Source organism: Candoia aspera, chromosome 3, assembly GCF_035149785.1.
Source record: "Candoia aspera isolate rCanAsp1 chromosome 3, rCanAsp1.hap2, whole genome shotgun sequence".
Taxonomy (NCBI): Eukaryota; Metazoa; Chordata; class Lepidosauria; order Squamata; family Boidae; genus Candoia; species Candoia aspera.
The window spans coordinates 24,296,318-24,316,440 of NC_086155.1; the positions used below are offsets into that span (position 1 = coordinate 24,296,318).

Genomic DNA, 20,123 nt, shown 5'->3' on the forward strand with positions numbered 1-20,123 from the left:
GAATGCAGTGCTGGTAGATGTGCGGTTTGAGTATTGTCATTGAAGGCATAATGGGTTGATAGTATTTAAATGTATCCTCCTGGGCTATAGAAAGCAAGATACAAGAGTCACAAGATGGAGGAAACGTTCATCCTAACCAAAGGATTCTAAAAATTGTGTCTTAGAACCAAATACAGATAGATATTGCCCACTGCAACCAGTGGAATGTCAAAGCACAAATCCTAGGCAGGTTTATTCTAAATTAAGATCCACTATCTTCAGTGAAGAAATGACTTGAGGGCAACTGCGATAAAAGCATAGACTTAAATGCCCAATTATGGCTAGATGGTTTATATTGGAAGAAAATGGTAAAATCATCTTTGCCTAGGTGGTCATAATAGGTCTTATATGTTGGTCATTTTCTGATTTTTTTTGTAGTTCTGTGATGTTTTCATCTGTTAGTCCCCCAGATTCACTATGGCAATTTGGGTGGCCATATAAATCAAAATAATTTAAATGTGAACAATGCAAATCCAAAAAATAAAAAAGTGTTGAAGTCAGAACAAACACTTATGTGTAAAAAGCCTAGAAAAATAAAAGAGGGTTTTCACTTAAGCATCTAGAGCAGTGCAGTTGGGGCACTTAACAGAACCTCCCCCTGGTAGGGCCCCTTTCTTCTTTCAGATGATAGAGGTAGCCACACACAGCATTCTGCTGAAGATCTTCATATGAGGCATAGATTCATAAACCTGCCCAGTGTCTTTTGTGGTAGGAAGCCATATATTATTATTATTATTAATAATCACAACATGAAATCACAGCTGCCAGTTCTTTAGCTGGTGTTGGCGTTCATTCACAGTGAGTTCTTCCCAAGAACCTAGGATGTATTATTATAATTCATAAAAAGTGCTTTTGGAAAATGATGATGATAATATAGATTTATATGTCACCCAATACCCAGCGACTCTGGGCAGTTTACAAATAGTTGAAAACGGAACAACACAAAACGAAAAAGAACAAAGATGGCAGAGATGACAAACCCAGATGTGAACAAAGAAAAAGAAGAAAAGGGGACTTCAATCACCCCCACCAAGTATCTGATGAACTGTTTTTACATTATAGTGCTGGAGAAGAAATAATAACTAGAATATGCTTTAAGTACAATCTGCAGAATCTGTTCCACTTTAAAATAGAACCATGCGGGTTTCCAGAGCCACTGGGTTTGGCGGGTTTCCAGAGCCACTGGGTTTTCTGTTACACTTAAATCCATCTTTCTAAAAGGGTATTCAATGGCCATTTGAAATCTTTCAAAAAGCATGTACAGTATCTAACCAAAATGTGCTTTTATATCGTCTATTTGTCTGGCATTCTGTGCCAAACACAGGGAAGACAAGCTCCCAGCCCAGGCCCGGTAGCCCAAGCTGATAGTGTCTGAAGTCTCAGATAGTTGTGGGGAAGGAGAGCAGGTGGGATAATGGCTGTCTGAGATCCACAGAGATACAGACAGGCCTCCAGCATGGATAGGGCTACTTGCACAAAATGTACACAGGTAAATTATATGGGCACATCGCATTCCTCTGTGTCCTTCTCAGCTGCTGCTTTGCTTAGCAAGAAACTTCGTGCACATACTTTAAATTCTGACTCAGTAACAAATAAATCTAGTATTCTACCCCCATGCTTTTCAACTAATTCACCTTTTATTTAACTTGGTAAAAATAAACACTGTATAATCACCCAATTTGTGCTTTTGAGGTAACCTGGTTTCACTCCAGGACTACATCATTCTGCCAGTGTATATGCCTAGTATCAAAAGGTAACAAATAAGCCACATTTGTTGTGATGGGGTACAGTTCCATTTTTAAGCATGCTGTCTTAGAAGGCAATTTCTAAGGACCTACTGTAGAACACCTTCACTGATTAATTTTTAACCCAGTAAAGCAACCCTCTGTTGTTTCAAGCAGTGCTACAACACACTTGGCTTCTCTTAGTTCCATTCCAAATCATCTCTTTTCCACTTCCTACAAAACACATGGCTGAATCCCAGTATATTAATTCAGAACTTTTATTGTGCAGCCTGATTCATCCCAGCCAACAAACAGTAGATCACTATGCATACATCTGGTGGAGTTAGGCAGGCCTAAACTCCTCTTCAGAAAGTCAAATAATGCATTCATACTACCATGTATGGTAAAGCTTGCCTCTGGAGACTAGGGTATATCTGCTCCCCCTTTATCCAGCAAGCAAATTAAAACTATTAGTACTGTTCCTGGGTTTCTGTCACTTTTCTAGTAGGCAAAAGACAGCAGCACATAACCTTCACTGTTCCTGTGGCAACGGAACATGGTATGACACACTAGGCACCTGGCACATCATGACAAAGACAACTGTCTTCAGATGGCCTGACCCAAAGAACATGGAGGAAAGCTTCCTTAAAAAAGAGGAGATGGCTTGGTCCTATACAAAAATCATCTCCCCCAAAATAAGAGGTGCAATGGTGAAAACTCTAGAGAAGCTAAAATGCTTCTTTAGCTTGTTAACTCTACAAAGAGCTGTAGGGCTCTCTTCAGCAATACTGGTCATGAGAACTGTTGCTTGTGGGCACATGGCCCTGGACTATTATTCTGGCCCAGTACTAGTGGCTGAAACTCTGCATTAGAGAAGCAGTGCCAGCAAAGAAGCATTTCAGTGGCAAGAGCTCTACCACTTGAAGAGCTGGCTTTGGCTCATGTATTCCGCTCCTACCTCTTCAAAGTTGCCTCTTGATATCTCAAGTCACCCCTTCTATACAGGGTTTCTGCTTTACACTAGTCATAAAAGAGGTCACGTAAAGAAGAGGATGCTTGACAGCTTTGCTGATGGTCTTCTGCACCTAAACCCCAGCTAATGTAACCCAAGATCTGCCAAGGTAAGGAACTTGGCAGCTCTGTTCAATACTGACAGATTTGAAGCCTTGCATAGCTTGACATGGCCCCAGAGACCAGGCCTGGTATGCCCTACTGGGCTTGTGCTCTGATACCATGGGAATAATTGTACTTTCTCTTGAAATGGAAATCTCCCTTTCTGTGCACCAACAGTGATTAAGAAGTTTAATAAAATTAACAATAATAATTTTTAAAAATCAGCTCCTCTCAGCTGAGTAAAGGAAAGCTGCTTTGCTGGCAGCTTGGAGGTATTATCCTCTCTGGAACTAGTGGCACAGCAGAAGGAAATTGCTGACTGGGTTTTGTGTTGAGTCTCATATATTGACAAGATACACACATTCAGTACTTTTTGCCTCCGTTTTGGTTCTGAAGGTTTTTTTCCTCAACAATAAAGTGATTGACTTGTGGTTTGATTTTTTTCCCTAAAAAAAGGTTCTCCACTTGAACAGCCTTCAGAAGAGAAACTGGAAAAGCTGCCTGAAAGTAGGCCAAAGCATGTGACGTTTCCATAGAAACCAGTTCACAGCAATCCGTGAGAATCACAAGCACTGGAGGAGTGCTTTCCAGCAGGCAAAGTGGAGCTAGAGGCGGTTATCCCCATTCACCCGCGTCTTTCGCAGGAACCTGCAAAGAAACAGGAATTGAAAATTCAGCTCAATGGCCCATTTTAAAAATATGCAAGCGATGGTTGGAATTGTGTTGGGGAATCTGTTCAACAGCCATGAAGCTGGTTTACCCAGAGAGGAAGAGATTTTCCCATTGCCTAACCAACCAAGTTGCGAAGATAAAATGGTGAAACCCTGAGCTCCTTATAAGGGCCAGATACAAAAGTGGAACCAAAGTAAAAATAATTATCGCATGCTAGGAAAAAAAAAAGAGCAGCAGTTTCACTGGAACATCTGGGTCCCAATGCTAGCTTAGATGTTCCTCATCCAAAATCAATACAAATTGATGGCCTCAAGCTCATAAAGGCGGGTCGCTCTTTCATTAAGTATTAATAGTTCACCACTTTGTTCTCCATTCTGATAAAATTGACCACTCTTGGTAGTAGAGGTGGTGATGAGTTTGGGAGTGTGACACTTTCTACAAAAAAAGGGAAGCGACACCATTTGGGACCCTTGGAATATTAAAAGGCAAGTGGGTGGGAGGTACTTCAGAACATGGAAGCCTGACTCCACAACATAATGTTCTTCCTCCAAAAAACAAGGAAGTAAAATTACATCTCAGCCGGCTGGACTGAGGTTTATTTGGATTTTTTGCAATGTCAACTTCATAAAAGTTTAGTTTTATTTCCCTCCCTTATGTTGCAAATCTTCTGGGGGAAAAAACAAGGTAACGATCACGGAATAAGCTAGCTCTGGGTATCTAGGGCCGATCACAGAGACAGTCTGCCGACACAAGCCCAGTAGCACAGAAGGTCAAAATAACTGGCTTTGAAAACAAGTATCAAAAACTTTATTTACTTTTAGAGAATTGGTCTACTACCCGAGCACCCAGAGCAGGTAAATTTAATTCCTGAGGACTTACCTTCTGTCTCGATTGTCAAAATGCTCTGATAGCTGCTCCTGTGATGTCCTGAAATCTTCAAACGGTTGCTGATACCGTGCCTCCAGTGAACCTTCTCTGGCTCTGCCTGCCAGGAGCTGATTTGGGGAATCAGCTGACCTCTCTCGGAAAGGTGAAGCTGCAAAGGGGCTAATTTCGCCATTTTCCTGCTCCAGAATAGAAAGAAGAAAAAGTCAGGAACCCACGATCTCCTTTCTACAGAGAGGAAGAAAACGCAGTTCAGACAAGAATTCACTGGATCTCCCTCAGGTTTTTTTAACCTCCCCCCCCACAAAAAAAAGGAAAAGGGAAAAAGAATTTCCATAGATACTTGAAGAATGTGATATTTAGGTAAGAAAAATGTGTATCTTGAAAGAATACTCACTCATACACACAAATGTGTGTTTGCGTGTGTCTGTATTTCTCCATATTTTTATACACACACACATATACTCAAAGAAAAGGCTTTTGTAGAATTTTGAGTAATAGGACAGAACAGATTTAAATGTGAATTCACTAAGGAGTGGCATGACTTAGTTAAGGGTCTTTTCAATCCCCATAGTCCTAAAATGGAAGCAAACCCAGTTCCTCACAATGATCTCACTAAAATGTCAGTCAACAAGCCAACTGAACTGCTTCCTTAGGTCTGAAAGCCAATTTCATGGCCAAGTTAGCAGAAAGTTTGGAGAACTTTTTTAAAAAACGAGACACACACAACCATGCGTAAATTAGGGGGCCATTGAAAAGAAATCCATTTCTCCTTTTCCTGGGGAATGGGGTAGCTAAAATTAAAAAAAAAAAATCAACAGAAGTGTTTGTTACCACGCACAAGTGAATTTATTTGGTTTGCATAGTTACTCTTAAAAAAAAGCCATTTCAGTGTGAGACTATAGTCCCCGAAAGCAAATTAGCCTGGAGATCCTAGGGAAAAAAGAACTAAAAGTTCTTAAATTCCTATCTTATCAAACCTTGGTCCAAATCACCCTAAAGACAAGACTGCATGATCTTTTCAGGCTAAGTGGGCTAAACTCTAAAGAGCAGGCAGAGAAAGGACAAAAATAAAATTTGTTTGAGTTTACTTTAAATACATTTCATATATATTTAATAACTCCCTGCTCCTGTCATAATTAGAGTTCAGCAGCAAAGTAAAGGCGGGATAGAAAATAAGTAAGTAAATACACACACACACACACACACATGCACGCACACAGTGTATGTATGTGTGTATACACACACACACACACACACACACAATGTGTATGTATGTGTGTGTGTGTGTGTGTGTATATTTACTTATTTTCTATCCCGCCTTTACTTTGCTGCTGAACTCTAGTTATGACAGGAGCAGGGAGTTATTAAATATATATGAAACGTGTCTTTTTTGAGAGAGAGAGAGAGTGTGTGTGTGTGTGTATGAAAATTCTGAAGACCACATGTGGTCCTGGGACATCAGGTTGTGCATCCTTGATAAAGCAGATCTGAAGCAGAAAGCACATTGTCTAAGGTATGCCAGAAAGTAGAAATATGCAATGTTCTCAAAGAGGACATGGCATCATAAAGACTGTATTTGTAATTAGTACACAGGGGTTTCCCCCCCCCCAAATCTTAGCCACTCTTTAGTTAAATATAGACTGATTCACTAGTTTCTTCTTAGAGATAGAATGACCTTTTTTTTAGACTTTTTTTTTAACCCGCCTTTATTATTTTTATAAATAACTCAAGGCGGCAAACATACCTAATACTACTTCCTCCTCCTCTTTTCCCCACAACAGAAACCCTGTGAAGTGAGTTGGGCTGAGAGGGAGGGACTGGCCCAAGGTCACCCAGCCGGCTTTCAGGCCTAAGGCGGGACTAGAATTCACAGCCTAGTCCACTGCCTTAACCACTAGACCAAACTGACCACTAGACCAAGCTTTGTTCTCCAGTTCTACCCAGATGCCACATTATGGTGGCATTCAAGATTATTTTGTAATATAACAACTTACCATGACAGGAATTATATCTATTTTAACAAGCAAGGAGGCTAATTCCAGATCCTCACTGTAGTTGTTCTTCAAAGGCACAGCCCGGTATCCTCAAAGATAACAAAATGTATTATGAGTGGGGATCAAGTAACCAGTTTTAAGCATTTATAATCTTTAAAAATACAAAATTTAAATAACATGCCATGCCTTTATTTTATCTAGTGTTATGTTGAGGTTTTTTTTTCCTTACTGAGCTGAGTATGTACACTAAGATCAATTCAATAACGCTCAGTTATTCAAAGCAAAGGAAAAAGACACAGATTGGAGAATTAAGGTAGGTTACTGAGGAATATTGGGGGCCACTGATTACAATCAGTGAGGACAGAGGGGTTGGTGGATAGTTTAAAAGAAAAGAGGGACTGAGCTCTTTGGCACTGAATTATAACTCAGATTCTTGGATTTCTAGAACTTTCATTAAATACAGTAGTTGATTATTGGTTTTAATCCACATCTTGAATACAAGCAGGGTATTATTAATCACACAGGTTATTATGATTTCATAATTAGAAATTTAGCAACCTACTGAGTTGTAATTATTATGCTGATTCCAATATTTGCTGCATAATCTAATATTACTACAAATAGTCAATACAGGTAGTCCTCTCTTAACGACCACAATTGGGACTAGCAACTCTATCGCTAAGCAACATTATTAAGTGAAACATCACTTTACCATGCCCGACTTATTATGTCAGTTCTGCTGCAGTCATTAAATGAATCACCCACTGTTGTTAAGCATGACATCACATGCACACAACTTCCTGCCGGCTTCCCCATTGACTTTGCTTGTTGAAAGCTGGCTGTGAAGGTTGCAAATGGCGATCATATGAATGCAGGGACACTGTGATGGTTGTAAATCTACTTTTTCAGCGCTGCCGTAACTTTGAACAGTTGCTGAACGAGGACTACCTCTATCCATATCAACACAACTGCCCTTGACAGAAGACCTAGCACTTTCCTCTCATTTACCTGTCTTTAAGCCTTTAACCAAGAAAGTGGCCTGAGCTAAGAAGTTCTGGTCGCTGAACATATCTTCTTCATATACCACAAAACGCAGAAAAGCAAAATCAGGATTACTGACATGGAACTGAAAAGTCTTCTGGGCCCAGGCAGGATTCAGACCATTGTCCACTATATTAAACAAAAATTAACCATCAGATATATGTGTTTATTTCAGTACAAAGAAATATAATACTTTAAACAGTAGTGAGCTTAAATTACAATCAAGTTGTTTTATGATGATTCATCTTCTCTGCAATCACAAAATTATTTCAGAATTTAACTACTAGAGCACCATTTCTGAACTTGACAAGTACACCATAGTCCTTCTCCTTTTATATTTAAGAGACAAAGATTAATAGAATTTTGAAGCTAAATTTCGGTGAATTCAGTCACCATTTAAGCATTATTAAAAGTGACAATCTGAAGCAATTGGTTGATTATGTGAGAAGGTGGAAACAAACAGACACCCCTTCTAAAGTAATGATAATAACTTTAAATTAAACAACTGTGTTTGGCAGGGTCCAGGAAATGGGCCTTCTCTGCAGTGGCACCTGCCCTCTCGAACATCCTGCCCCCGGAGGTCAGGCTAGCTGCATCCCTCCTGACTTCCGGAAGTCCCTGAAGACCTGGTTCTGCCACTGTGCCTGGCGTGGGGAGGGGGGAGTCATTCCTGGGGATGGCTGGCACCTTAGAGTGCTCCCCTTATATTTACGATCTTTTGTAACCATCTGGTTTTTTATCTTCTATTTTCATTTTCATTTTCATTTTTATATTGTATTGTATTATATTTTGTTTTATTATGATTACTGTTTTTAATTTTTAACTGACTAACTTACTGTAAACCGCTCAGAGTCCCTCTTTGGGGGGAGATGGGCAGCAGTATAAATTTGAGAAATAAATATATAAAATAAATAAAAATAATAATCCCTCCAAAAGGACATCATTAGAAATTGCTGTGAGCAGAACTGGAGGGCGACATGACCCACTTTGAGCAGGGCCTTCCTTTGGTTCTGTTCTTCTTCCATGGTCCTATGCAAACTTTCTATTTATCTTATATTATGCAAACCAGTGAGAGACATCACTGCATTAGCTTCCATTAGAGGTGACAGCAATGCAATGCACTGGAAAATTGCAGCTGGGAGATACAGGTTATTGTTTGAAGCATAGGAATTCCTGGTGGGAGAAGCCTTCCACCTCGTCCCTAGATGTGTGTTGCAGGCTGAGATAGTTTTAAAATTAAGTTTCTATCCCACACTAGAGCTGCTTTTTATTGTGGGAAAGCAATGCAATGGCCTAACACGGCACAAACCCATCCAGTTGTGTTCATGGCTGAGCCGGAATCCTAAATCTGGCCTTTCGTGCCCAAATCCCATGCGACTCATCCACTGGCATGACACTGGCTCTCAGATGTAGTTAAGTTGAAAGGGCAGGCGGTTGACACATTTACTGCAGCTATTGTCAACATGCTTCATCAGAAATGCTTTTCTCACTCATTCCTCAGAGGACGATAGTAAAGACTCTGCTGTCTTATTGCAAAGAAACACAGCAGTCCCAAAGATTTAATTTCTTCATGTGTTGGCTAGGGCTGTATAAACTCATTCCTTAAATCTGTGAATTTCTTGCACAAGCTACAGACTAAATCTGGATTACCATAAAATCTCAATTAACTGAAGAGAAATCAACTGTTTAGAAACTTGAGATAGAAACACCCACTTCTGAAATAAAAGAAAACCAGGCAGCAATTAAGGTGTTTTACATCTGATGTACACCGATTTAAATGGAGGTAAACAACAACAAAAACAACAAAAACATGTGGAGAACTTGGGTACAGATATAAGCTCCAGACAAAACCTTTCAGATTCTTTTTTCTAGCCTTTCCGAGACACCCAAATACACATTTACTGATAAATTTATACAAGCCTCTTCACTAACACTAGTCCCTTCTTTTCTAAGTTCCAATCCTTTTGTAAAAATGACAAAAATAAAACATTGGGAACAAGCCTTCTTACACATCACGGATGCACAGAGAGGAACTCCTAAGAGCACGGAACGCCACTAAACAGAAAGCATTTCATGCTTTTAAGGAAATCAGATTTACATGGCATTAGAAGTTTAAAGAACAATTCTAAAAATGGCAAGAAGCATAAGTTAATAAAAAAAGTACACATGATCTTTGGTTTATTATTTTTTCCAAAAAAGATAACTTGAAGTTTAATTCATTCCAAGAAAATCTTTGTTCAGCCCTTTTACTGCGTACTGAACAAATAAAAATACTGCACTTTACATCTTCAACCACAAGGAGTTGTGGTGGCCAGCAACATGGAAACATTTAAAAAGGATTAGACAAATTAATGAAGGTAAAAGCTTGCTAGTCACAAATATTACCACTATTATCAAAGGCTGCATCCACTCGGTATCATTCACTATGATAAAGAAGCTGGAAAATACTACAGTATTGTCCTAATAGCTGTCCTAATAGCCTTCTTCTGGAATTCCCACAATCAGCATTTGACCACTATGGAAACAAATTGCTGGTTTTGTTTAGTTTTGAGTATCATCATACTGTGCTTTTTTTTTTTTGTTCTTCTTGTAAGATCTCTGCAGATATCTAGACTCCTTGAACTGCATAATCTAATTAGTAATAGCAAGCCAGTATCCTGGAAACAGTCAAATGATGCCTGAAGATGAAGAAATCTTCATAGTCCACACACACATTAACATCTCCAGAACAAGACTGAAGAAGCCGCTTGGACAAGCAGCGAAACATTTCAACCAAAACAGAAGAAATCCAGTTGCCATGACTCAACCCACAGACAATTCCACCTGGATGACTGAGAATCTTCATCAACATATCCAGAACAAGTGCTACTTAACAACCACCACCACCACCACCACAACATACTACCTTTTAGTCACTTCCTGACTGAAATTTTCTACAATCTGAAAAGTTCTCCAATTGTTAGTTAGACAAGAAGGCCAGGACTAATGAAGGATTAAAAAAAAACAACTAGCCAAATTGGTAGAGAATCCAAACTCATAAAACCACCTGTTGCAGTTTGAGTAACTACAGTAACTAAATAATATATACACAGAGAAAAACAAATTGTTCTAAGGTCAGTAGGAGAGAGGTTTTCAACTACAGAAAAGCTGATATTTGCTTGGTTATGATGCCAAAGCTGGCATTTTTTCTGCATGCAAAATAATTTAGACTCTGAAAACTTTTATATACAATTTTAGTTTAGTTCAAACATCTGCTCTGGTTTCAATGGCCTCTTCCAACTCTACAATGCACAATTCAAAACAAAAAAGGTATTACATCTACTGTCCCTCTCTAATGTAAAGTTTAGTAATTTAGATTCTAGAGGTCTATTTCTGCAATGGCCTCCCTTCCACAGTTAACATCAAAAGAGACATTAACTCCCATCTTCTGCTCAGAACTATTTGCGGCTATTCAGTGAACAGGAAACGCTTCTGACCACATCAAGGAACCAACAGTAAATTTGAGATTAACTGCCCACAGATTCTGTAAACCTTTGCAAGCTTCTTTTTCACACTTCAATCAGAAGAACCTGAGAAAAACAGAGATGAGGGACAGCAACAGGACATAAGCCCCAGTGAGAGATCAACTCTACACCAGTCTGGTGATGACAAAGAAGCTGATTTTTAAAAGTGACAGGACAGAAGGAGAGGAGGGGATGTTCTCAATTGCTATCCTCAGATAGGAGGTATTAAATAACACTGACATCTTTGGCAATAAGGTCTGAAGTTGGAGTGGCAGAGCCAGGTACTCACCCACCATCTCGGTCTTCTGTTTTGCATTATCATAATCTGCTCCAGATACCTCAACTTCTACAAATGGGCAAACGATTCCCCTTCCATTTTTGGGAAGATGCCGTGCCCCTAGAACCTGGGTAAGATACATAGAAGGGAGAAAAATCATACCTGCAGAGAGATTTCTGGTATTTCAAGCCGAATGGATACAGCAACTTCAGCCAACTGATGCAGTTATCTACTACCTAAAACAGTGTTTCATGCTGGCTGGAGAATTCTGGGAGTTGAAGTCCAGACAGCTTAAAGTTGCCAAGGTTGAGAAACACTGACCTAAAGGCTCCTCCCTTGAGAAAACTTTAATTTCAATAACATTTCAGTAGAAAAAATTCTGTCTTCAAAGGAGCAAATACCTCCACTGGAAAATGCATACAATTTTGACAGCACATACAACAAAAAACGGTGCCTAAGAATGCAGAGAGATTTATTTTCCCCTACAAATTGGGTCTAAAATTAGAATCTGTGCAGGGCTTAACTTAGTGGGATTCAAACATGGAGAAACACTACAATTAAAAATCTTTTAAGGATGAGTTTTAAAAACCCTACATCCATGGCCAGTGATCCTATGGAAACCCAACCACTGTGGTTAGTTAATGGCTCAATGTGTCATATGAGTCCGGAAAATACATTAATTGGAATCATGGTTAGACTTCTAAGTAAACATCATTAAGGTTGCATTGTCACACTGAAGTAATTGGAACAAATTAGCCATGACTGACTTACGTTCCAGGATAGAAATGAGACTTAATACAACTGGCCCTCTTACAATTAGCTATCATTCCCTACTGTGCTTTATCAACAACACTGGAGAGGATTCAGAAGTCCTTTACCCATACTGATGTTTGTTCCCGTTTTGTTCTTAATGATCCTAGAATAATAATCCCAGAATCACAGGGGTAGGCATTTTGTTTGGTCTTCATTTCCCATCTTCTCCAAACAACATGGCCAAATACAAGGAACAAAAAACATCTCAAGGGCAGCAAGTTGTTGTCCACTACAATAAACGGTGCAATTCCCAACAAAAACAAAAAACATGCTCAGTTTGAGGGGTGTGTAGTGGTTGTCTGTATCATTCTAAGCTGCCTAGAATCCATTGAGTAGGTGAGACACACACAAACACACATGCAATTAAATAAATATCTGCACAAAATTAATCAAACTGGATTTCTAAATGAAGAGAGCCACCTACGGGTAGGAGATTTGTATGTTGTCAACTGCCTCCCTCAGAGAATTATTTTTCAATAGCAGTTCCAGGGACTGTTTTGCTCATTTATCATGTTTCCAGTAGGTTTTTGTTAGAGAATGCTTGGCCAGGTAGCAAATACTGTTTTAGTTCTCTCTCACTAGAAGACTGCTCAACACACTGGTCTAAGAAGGACCAATACTTATACCAGGGAGCCACAATACTCTATGCAGAGAACAGGTGGCTGTGGGCCTAATCCAAAGCATGCATTTTCAGGGGGTTTGGTCCATGTGGAACAAAACAAGGTTGTTCTAGGTAGAAACTGAGGGTGGTAGTATAAAAGCATGAAAAGTCAAGACTGGGGGATTTTCTTGGCAACTGTAAATGTGAATAGTGCAGTGGTTAAGAGGAGGCAGGGGAGGTAAAGAAGGAAACAGGTTGGGAAGATCAGGTGTGGAACACATCATGTAGGACATCAGGTAAGATATATCATGTGAGATATGACACATGGTAAGATCTGTCATGTGGGACATCAGTGGCAATTGTGGGGGACAAGAGAGTGAAAGCACTGTGAAGATATTGGGGATATGGGACAGTTCAAAGCCATATGGAGGAAGAGGAGGAGAGAAAAAGGTGTGATGTCCATTACTTGCCCCGTAAATCCAGATTCCTCTGGATTTTGTTTTGGCCAGAACAATGGAACAGTTAAAATGTTCTGAGTTTGATTTCCGCTAAAGCACATCTATCTTAAAACAGTTTGGCAGAACTTCCAGAATGTGACAGTTCATTTCAGATTCAAAGTAGAGCATATTTTCAGTTTCTGCATGCCCTAGAAACCAATGTCACTATTGTTAAGCTTACGGCTATTTGAGCTGAAGTAAACATAGCTAACATAGCCAAAGGATGCCACCTATGGAATTCTTTCCCCCAAGTGAAGTTCAGCTAGCTCAGCGGACTATCTCCCTTCAGGAGCCAATTATAGATGTACTTGTTCACCTAGGTGCTAATAACAGCTACACTACAACCAAACTGCTTGTTTTTCAAAAGGAACTTCATTTTCATTTGTTATTACTTTGAAGATTGCTCATTTTATTGTGTTTGTTTCAAAACCCTGTTTTTATTGTTCTCTTGTAAATTAACTCCTTTGAAATGAAGGGTAATCTACAAATAAAATGATTATTAATAATGGTAATACTGTAGTAACAACAGCAACAACATGAAAGTGGTATGTTCATTTTCAATCTGTCTTTGAATAGTCCAATTTCCAATCTGTCAAGGCCAATACTGCTGAGTAAAGGTCATCCCTTCCAGCTGTATGACTGACAAGATTTTATGCTTGAACCTGCAATTTTTAACATTATGCAGAAAACTGTGTGCTTCACAAAGTTGAGTTCAGGTTCCTTTGGCATAACTTTTTTTAAAACAGTAAACTATAGTAAAACTTCATTCAGCTAATGGGAAGCACTTTTATTGCATGAGAAGGGCCCATGTGAGGACAACTTAGTTTGGGTAGTAGGTAAACCAAAGGTGATTAGGGGAAAAGGTGATACAGTTTATTTTTTGAGCCACATGTTTCTGCAGTTGGGAATGTCTGATTTCTAAGAAGGTAAGAGTTGTGGAGTCGAATGTTAGGAGTTGAATGTAAGGAGAAGAGAGAGACAGAAAAGTGGGGGGGGGAGATAAACAGAGAGAGAGCAAGGAGGCAGCAAAGAGAGCTGGGGACTGCCAGGATGATGGGAATGTGCGTGAAGATGGAGTTTGGTAGCAGACTTAGGTAAGAGAAGTCAGAGGTGGCTGGCAGAGAGGAACTGGGGACAGAGGAAGGTCAGGATAGGGTTTCTGGGCAAGAAATTTGGCCCAGAAGATCTTGACTCAACTGGAACTGCAAGCTGTTGGTGATGGCAGTATATACAACTGCACACAGGTACAAGCTCAGGTTACAGCCACACCATGATGGTAAAAGTTGCAGAGTGGTCTTCTCTTACTGTATCTACTGATAACTGCTAGCTAGTTATCGGCATGCCTGGGTTTGCTCATGTGATACCTCCATCAGCCATGGCTGCTGATTAAAATCAGCTCCAGACAGTAAGATATTTACCAAGCAGAAATTACTTTTGCTTATCACAATATCAATGCCATGTGCACTAGGACTGCTCTTTTAGACTGATGCTTATTGTTCCCAAGTACTCTAGGAAATAATCCTAGAAGAAAAACTCAGTGAGATTTTCTTTTGAATAGGCATACATAACTGTGGCTCTAAAGTCCTTAAGTGTTTAGGTATTTTCAAATAAGGTTTAGCTTAAGCCAATCAATACCTTGTAAACACATACCCCTGAAAACAATTGGAACCTGATGCCATTCTTGATGTAATTCTATGTTTAGTGTAACAAAAACGAATCTGGGTAAATCGTGAGCTTGGGCAATAACATAGTCCCTTGCAAATCTCCACCTCCAACATAGTTTTGGAGATCAAAAGCATCCGCATCTATTTTTAAACTATGGTATATTGCTACACCTTGATAGGGACAGATGGAAATTAGTATTATTTATAAAAACAAGTAAACAATAAATCAGCTTAAACCAAATTCAGAATTTATACATAATAAGAAACAACTGGTAGTTTAAACCAGGAAGTGGATCTTGCCATCTCTTCTTTATGATAAAATTTGGCTTAGTATTTCAAAATGATGTTACAAATTTCGTAGCATAAACATCTTTTCATACAGAGTATGTGGTTTTAAAAATCCCATGAACAGAAAAATGTCTGTAGACATAAATGCACAACACACATCTTATCTCTTCAGGCTATATTGTAGCAATCTTTTGAAGCTCCAGGCCACAGAGAGAAAACAAAAAAGAGACACATCCAACCATAATAAAGTCAAAATAAGAGTGCATTCTAGTGGGCACTTGGATAAGCATAAAGCACTAACCTCAATGGAGATGGAAAGTGGTACCATTCCACGCAGAGTGTTCTTGTCAAAGGGATCAAAGATATCATCCCGCATGTTGGCTGGTTGCAAAACAAAGCCACATCGGCCTCCAGACATGAATAGCGCCTGATTCATCTGCATTGGCTTGTCTGCAAAAACACAGGCATTATGATGACAAACACCAGTGCAGTTCAGTAAAACAATATAGTGCCCTATGTTTGAATGAAGCTGTTCCTAAATTTCAGTGTTTTCTGCCCAGTTCATAAATCCTGAGTGCAATTCTTCATGCGCTAGAGTATAATTTTTTTAGCAACTGAAAATATTTAACCACAATACTGCTAATTACTTGAAGTCTCTTTAGTAGCTTTTTTATTCAGAAAATGCTCATTATAATTTAAAAAGTATTAATACTTTTAAGAAGCCAACATTCATGTTCTTTAAGGCTGTATCAGTTTAGGATGAACAACTTACCTACCTTGACTTTATCTTTCCAGCATAGTCCTAGGAAAGAAAGAGGCTCATGTGCTCTGCTATAGCCTATTATTTATGAGTCAACCTGTTATTGTCTCTTTGAAGCACATGCAGTTCTTATCAAACAGAGGGAAAGTTTACTGTTTTTAATACATTCTAGTTTTATTAGTATTTAAAACTAAAATAAAAAATAGACCTTTCCACATCATAAGTAAACAAAAAAGACTTGTTGTAGGATTGATTGATTGATTGACTTACTGAGGTTTATATGCTGTTCCAGCTGAAAGTGACTGAGTGGCTTACAACTCCAAATACAATAAAAAAGTTTATAAAAAGACAGAAAAAATACAATACAATAATACACAACAGAATTGGACAGGCATATAATCAACAGTGGGCAATATGCAAGTGGAATAAAGACTCAAATCATTCTCCAAGGGACCTTCCAAAGACCCAGGTCTTAATGGCCATTGGAAAACATGGCAGGGTTGGGACTGTTCTGATCTCAGAGGATGTGCTCTTCCAGAAAAAATGGGCACCAATGGAGAAGGCTCACTCTTGCAGTCTGTGATAGTAACAGTCCTGAGGGATTGGGAACCAGAACATAAAAATCTTAAGTGTTATATCGAGCAGCAATAACATCTTCATGCAGCAGTGTTTGCCAAATGGTCAAGGTGCAGCCCTCCAAGCGTTGCTGAACTACAGCTCCTAGCATCCCTCAACAATGGCCATAATGACCAAGGCTGCTAGGACTTCAATTCAACAACATCTGGAGGGACACATATTGCCCCCTCCTGCCATAAGCCAAAGTCACCACAATAAAATATCCGGAGAAGAGCTGGCCTCACCTGGTGTTTGAAAGTTGAGTGCCACCAGCTGGCTGCCACAGATCCACATAGGAAGAGGATCATAGTTGGAAGAGTCAAGGCGTTGTCCTTTTGGGTAGATGCGGGAAAGCTGTAGCCGGTTGTACTGCAGAAATTTCTTCCCTTTGACCTTGTTGACATACTTTTCTGCTTTGGTTTCAGGAAAAGAAGACATATCTCTATAGCAGGCTCTTTCTGTGCCAATTTCTGCAGAGAAAACGGAGATACCAATTTGCAATAATCTTAATTCCTCACAGAATGAATGAGGAGGTTTTTAAAAAAGCTTTAATGAAATGTATTTTTCTTTAATAGAGTGTATTTTTTTAAAAGTCAAGTGGTTAGTCAAGAAAATCAGAATGAAAATATGTCCAAAAATACTGAATAAATGCAATTTTGCAATGTTTGTAAAACTTTGATACAGTATCTCAAAAGAAATAAACTTGAAAATGCCCATTCATTTTAGTTCTAGAATAATTTTTTGTATTTTTCCACAATTGCTACCAAATAACATTAAAATACACATGAGAGTTTTAGCAGTCACACCAGGACAAAAATAAATAAACGTCAGCCTGCTAATACAATTAATTTTTAAATCACGATGCTCACCAATCATTAGATTTTGGGATAATCTAGTAATATATGTCCAGAGTCATGCATACTTACTCTCTTCATCAAAGGGAACAGGACGACAGTAGATTACAAGCTCTGAAAGCTCCAAAGCTATCTTTTTCCTCCGTTCCATCATCTTCCCTTCAGAGAGCTTCCAAAATAATTGTTAAAAAAATTTTCAGGGCTCATGATAAGGATGAGAAGCATTGGAATTGGTACAAAGTTGACTGCATAATTTGTCCAATTAAAGTAATGAGAAACAGCAACATTAATTAACTTTATACAAGATTTTAGTTTTCCTGGGTTCTTGTCCATTTATTTTCTATTTATACTCCCTCCCCATCAAGTATATATTGAGAGAGTCCTTGATAGAGACAACAGAAAATCAGTCAATGGCAAAGACAGTAAGTATGAAAATGGAATTTTGCTTTTCTGTTCCGTTTATTATTTCACTATTCCTGTATTCAGCCTTCCTTAACATGGTCCACACAGTAGTGTTGGACTTCACCTTCTATAAGTCTATGTGCCATTCCCAATGCATCTTTGAAGTAAATATTTTTAACTGAGAAAAAGGAGGGAAAAAATCTGTCAAGTTACAAAACTGAGAAAAGACATCTGCAAGAATAAGATGTTCTAATATGTTATTTCAATAAAGGGAGTGATCACAACATCTGGGACAGAATTTGGCAGATTAAAGTTCTGTAATCATAACTATCCACAATCCTTTGTTCTTCATATAGCTCATCATGGGAAAAAGACCTAGCCCATAAAGACACCTGAACTCAGAGTGCCATTTTCCACCAGCCTGACAAATCTGGAATTAGAGCTAATGGAAAACCAAAACACAGAAGAATAAACCTCAGCAGATGTTCCTGTGCTGCAAAGCAGAGGTGCAGATGCTGTCAGGTGAAAAATGTCAGGCAGTGAGAAGCAAAAGCATTTAATTTCTCGCCCCCATTCAAACCACCTTCTTTCCATTTGTCATGGCAAACACCATTTGGAAATTTCTGCTGGAATAACAATAGATTCAGAACCAAGAGTAGAATTGGAGACTGAGCCACTCCCATGGATGTTTCAGCATAGGATTCCTAGTCCTGGTTTGCTGACCATGCGACCTGATCTCCAGTGTGAAAAGTGGAGCTTCTAACTGATAAAGCAATTTCCCCAGGCTATGTCCAGCCCATGGAACCAGTTTATTTTCCTAAGGTCAGCAATACCCTGGAGAAAGAAGCTTTACACTCATCAAACTGTGGCCTGAATGAAGTTCTTTTTGGCTCTTTGAATCAAAAGTTTTAAAGAGGGAGCATCCGTTACCCTGGCATCAGCAGTTTGGGCTGCCTCACGGATTTTCTTCACCCAGTCCAACAGATCTTCATGTGTATCAGCTGCAACATCCAGGGACCACCGTGAGACAGAAGCCATACTAATGGAGAATACAAACATACGGTTGTTCTTCCCCTCAGGGCGGATAGCTATGGCAAAATGAGCAGGGAACAAAAATATAAGTTCATAGGAGATTGTCATTAGATCTTCATAACCATCAACTTGTCCAGGATCAGTAATTGTCTGAAACTGACCAGAGTTTCAGCCAAAAAACCTCTCAATAGCATCAACCAACAGAAAATCTTCAGGAGTTGAAACAACTAACAGAAAATTAGATATGCAAATTTTGTCCTGGTTTCTTGTAATCCATATCACAATGGACCACTCTGAAAAAGGCAGGCTTGAACTTCTCAATATCTAGCCCCTAATTGAAATTCCTTTCTGTGATACCATTTTAAAATTCTCTATATTATTAACCTTTTCTCACTGTCTCTGTCTTGTAGCTCTAGGTCTATCATTCTATTTTTGCACATGGTTCTGGATGCAGACAAGGCCAGTGTGCCAGCGATCCATTTACAATAGTTTAGTTAAAGACCAAACTGGTTTTGCATCTGCAGGGCTCTCTAAAGAATAACAAACAAGATGGACCTGCATGAATAGGAGAGTACTGTCGATCTAGCTACATATCTAGCTGGAACAAGCCATTGTTAAGAGAGAGACTGTACGCTAACAAGGAAAGAATTTCTCAGGACACAGAGCATAAAAGAGATTTTTTTTTCCTTCTCCCTCCGTAACTTACCAATCTGACATGATGGTACATCCAGTACACCTCTGAGTAGATCTCCCAGGGGGCTGTTTTCATCTAGTTGTTGCTAGAAGCAAAATCACAGCATATTAGTAAAAATTTTACATTTTGTAGTTTGCTCTGCCATACAACCTTCAGGATGGTCCATAATGCTTATTCAGATTAATGAATTCTATTTTATAAAAAGCACAAATACTACAAAACTATTAAGATGCTTTACTTTGCCTTATGTACCACTTCATTACTCCTGGCATTCCCTCCCTCTTCTATTTCTAGCGGTTACTATTTAGCTTCTGCATCTTCCCCCACCCACTGCAATTTCTGGGAAGCAAGAATCAGCTGGATAATAAATAAATGCTGAAAGCCAGTAAAATAAATTTGATCATTACCTTTATGATGTTTGGAGGGAAAACAGTTTAGGAACAATTGCCCTTCATGTAGAAAAAAACTATGTTTCTACATGATGGTACAAAAAGGTAAACAACCAAAAGAGGCAAAATACTTCTAGCTTAAATCCTCCTCTGATTCATGCACATGATTCATACAGCTGACCCACACATGCATTATTCATTCCTAAAGGCATCTCTATTTGCCACAGCAAGCATCCAACCACAGTAGGGGCTATAGTACAATA

The 20,123-nt window shown here is 39.0% G+C and overlaps 1 protein-coding gene across 2 annotated transcripts in view; it reads right to left on the bottom strand.

Moving 5' to 3' along the window:
* Positions 1–2,027: 2,027 nt before the first annotated feature.
* PLCG1 (phospholipase C gamma 1) overlaps positions 2,028–20,123 on the bottom strand; it is an 88,894-nt gene continuing 70,798 nt past the window's right edge. Inside the window, exons 23-32 of one of the 2 annotated variants that reach the window (XM_063297165.1) lie at positions 19,484–19,556; positions 18,676–18,833; positions 17,416–17,512; positions 16,735–16,959; positions 15,416–15,564; positions 11,264–11,378; positions 7,439–7,600; positions 6,431–6,519; positions 4,428–4,612; positions 2,028–3,524 (exon numbers count right to left, since the gene is read on the bottom strand). In XM_063297165.1, coding sequence (XP_063153235.1) covers positions 3,482–3,524; positions 4,428–4,612; positions 6,431–6,519; positions 7,439–7,600; positions 11,264–11,378; positions 15,416–15,564; positions 16,735–16,959; positions 17,416–17,512; positions 18,676–18,833; positions 19,484–19,556 — 1,296 coding nt within the window. In that variant the 3' untranslated portion in view covers positions 2,028–3,481. Of the gene's footprint in view, positions 3,525–4,427; positions 4,616–6,430; positions 6,520–7,438; positions 7,601–11,263; positions 11,379–15,415; positions 15,565–16,734; positions 16,960–17,415; positions 17,513–18,675; positions 18,834–19,483; positions 19,557–20,123 lie in introns of both variants that reach the window. The other variant, XM_063297164.1, reaches the window with a different exon arrangement.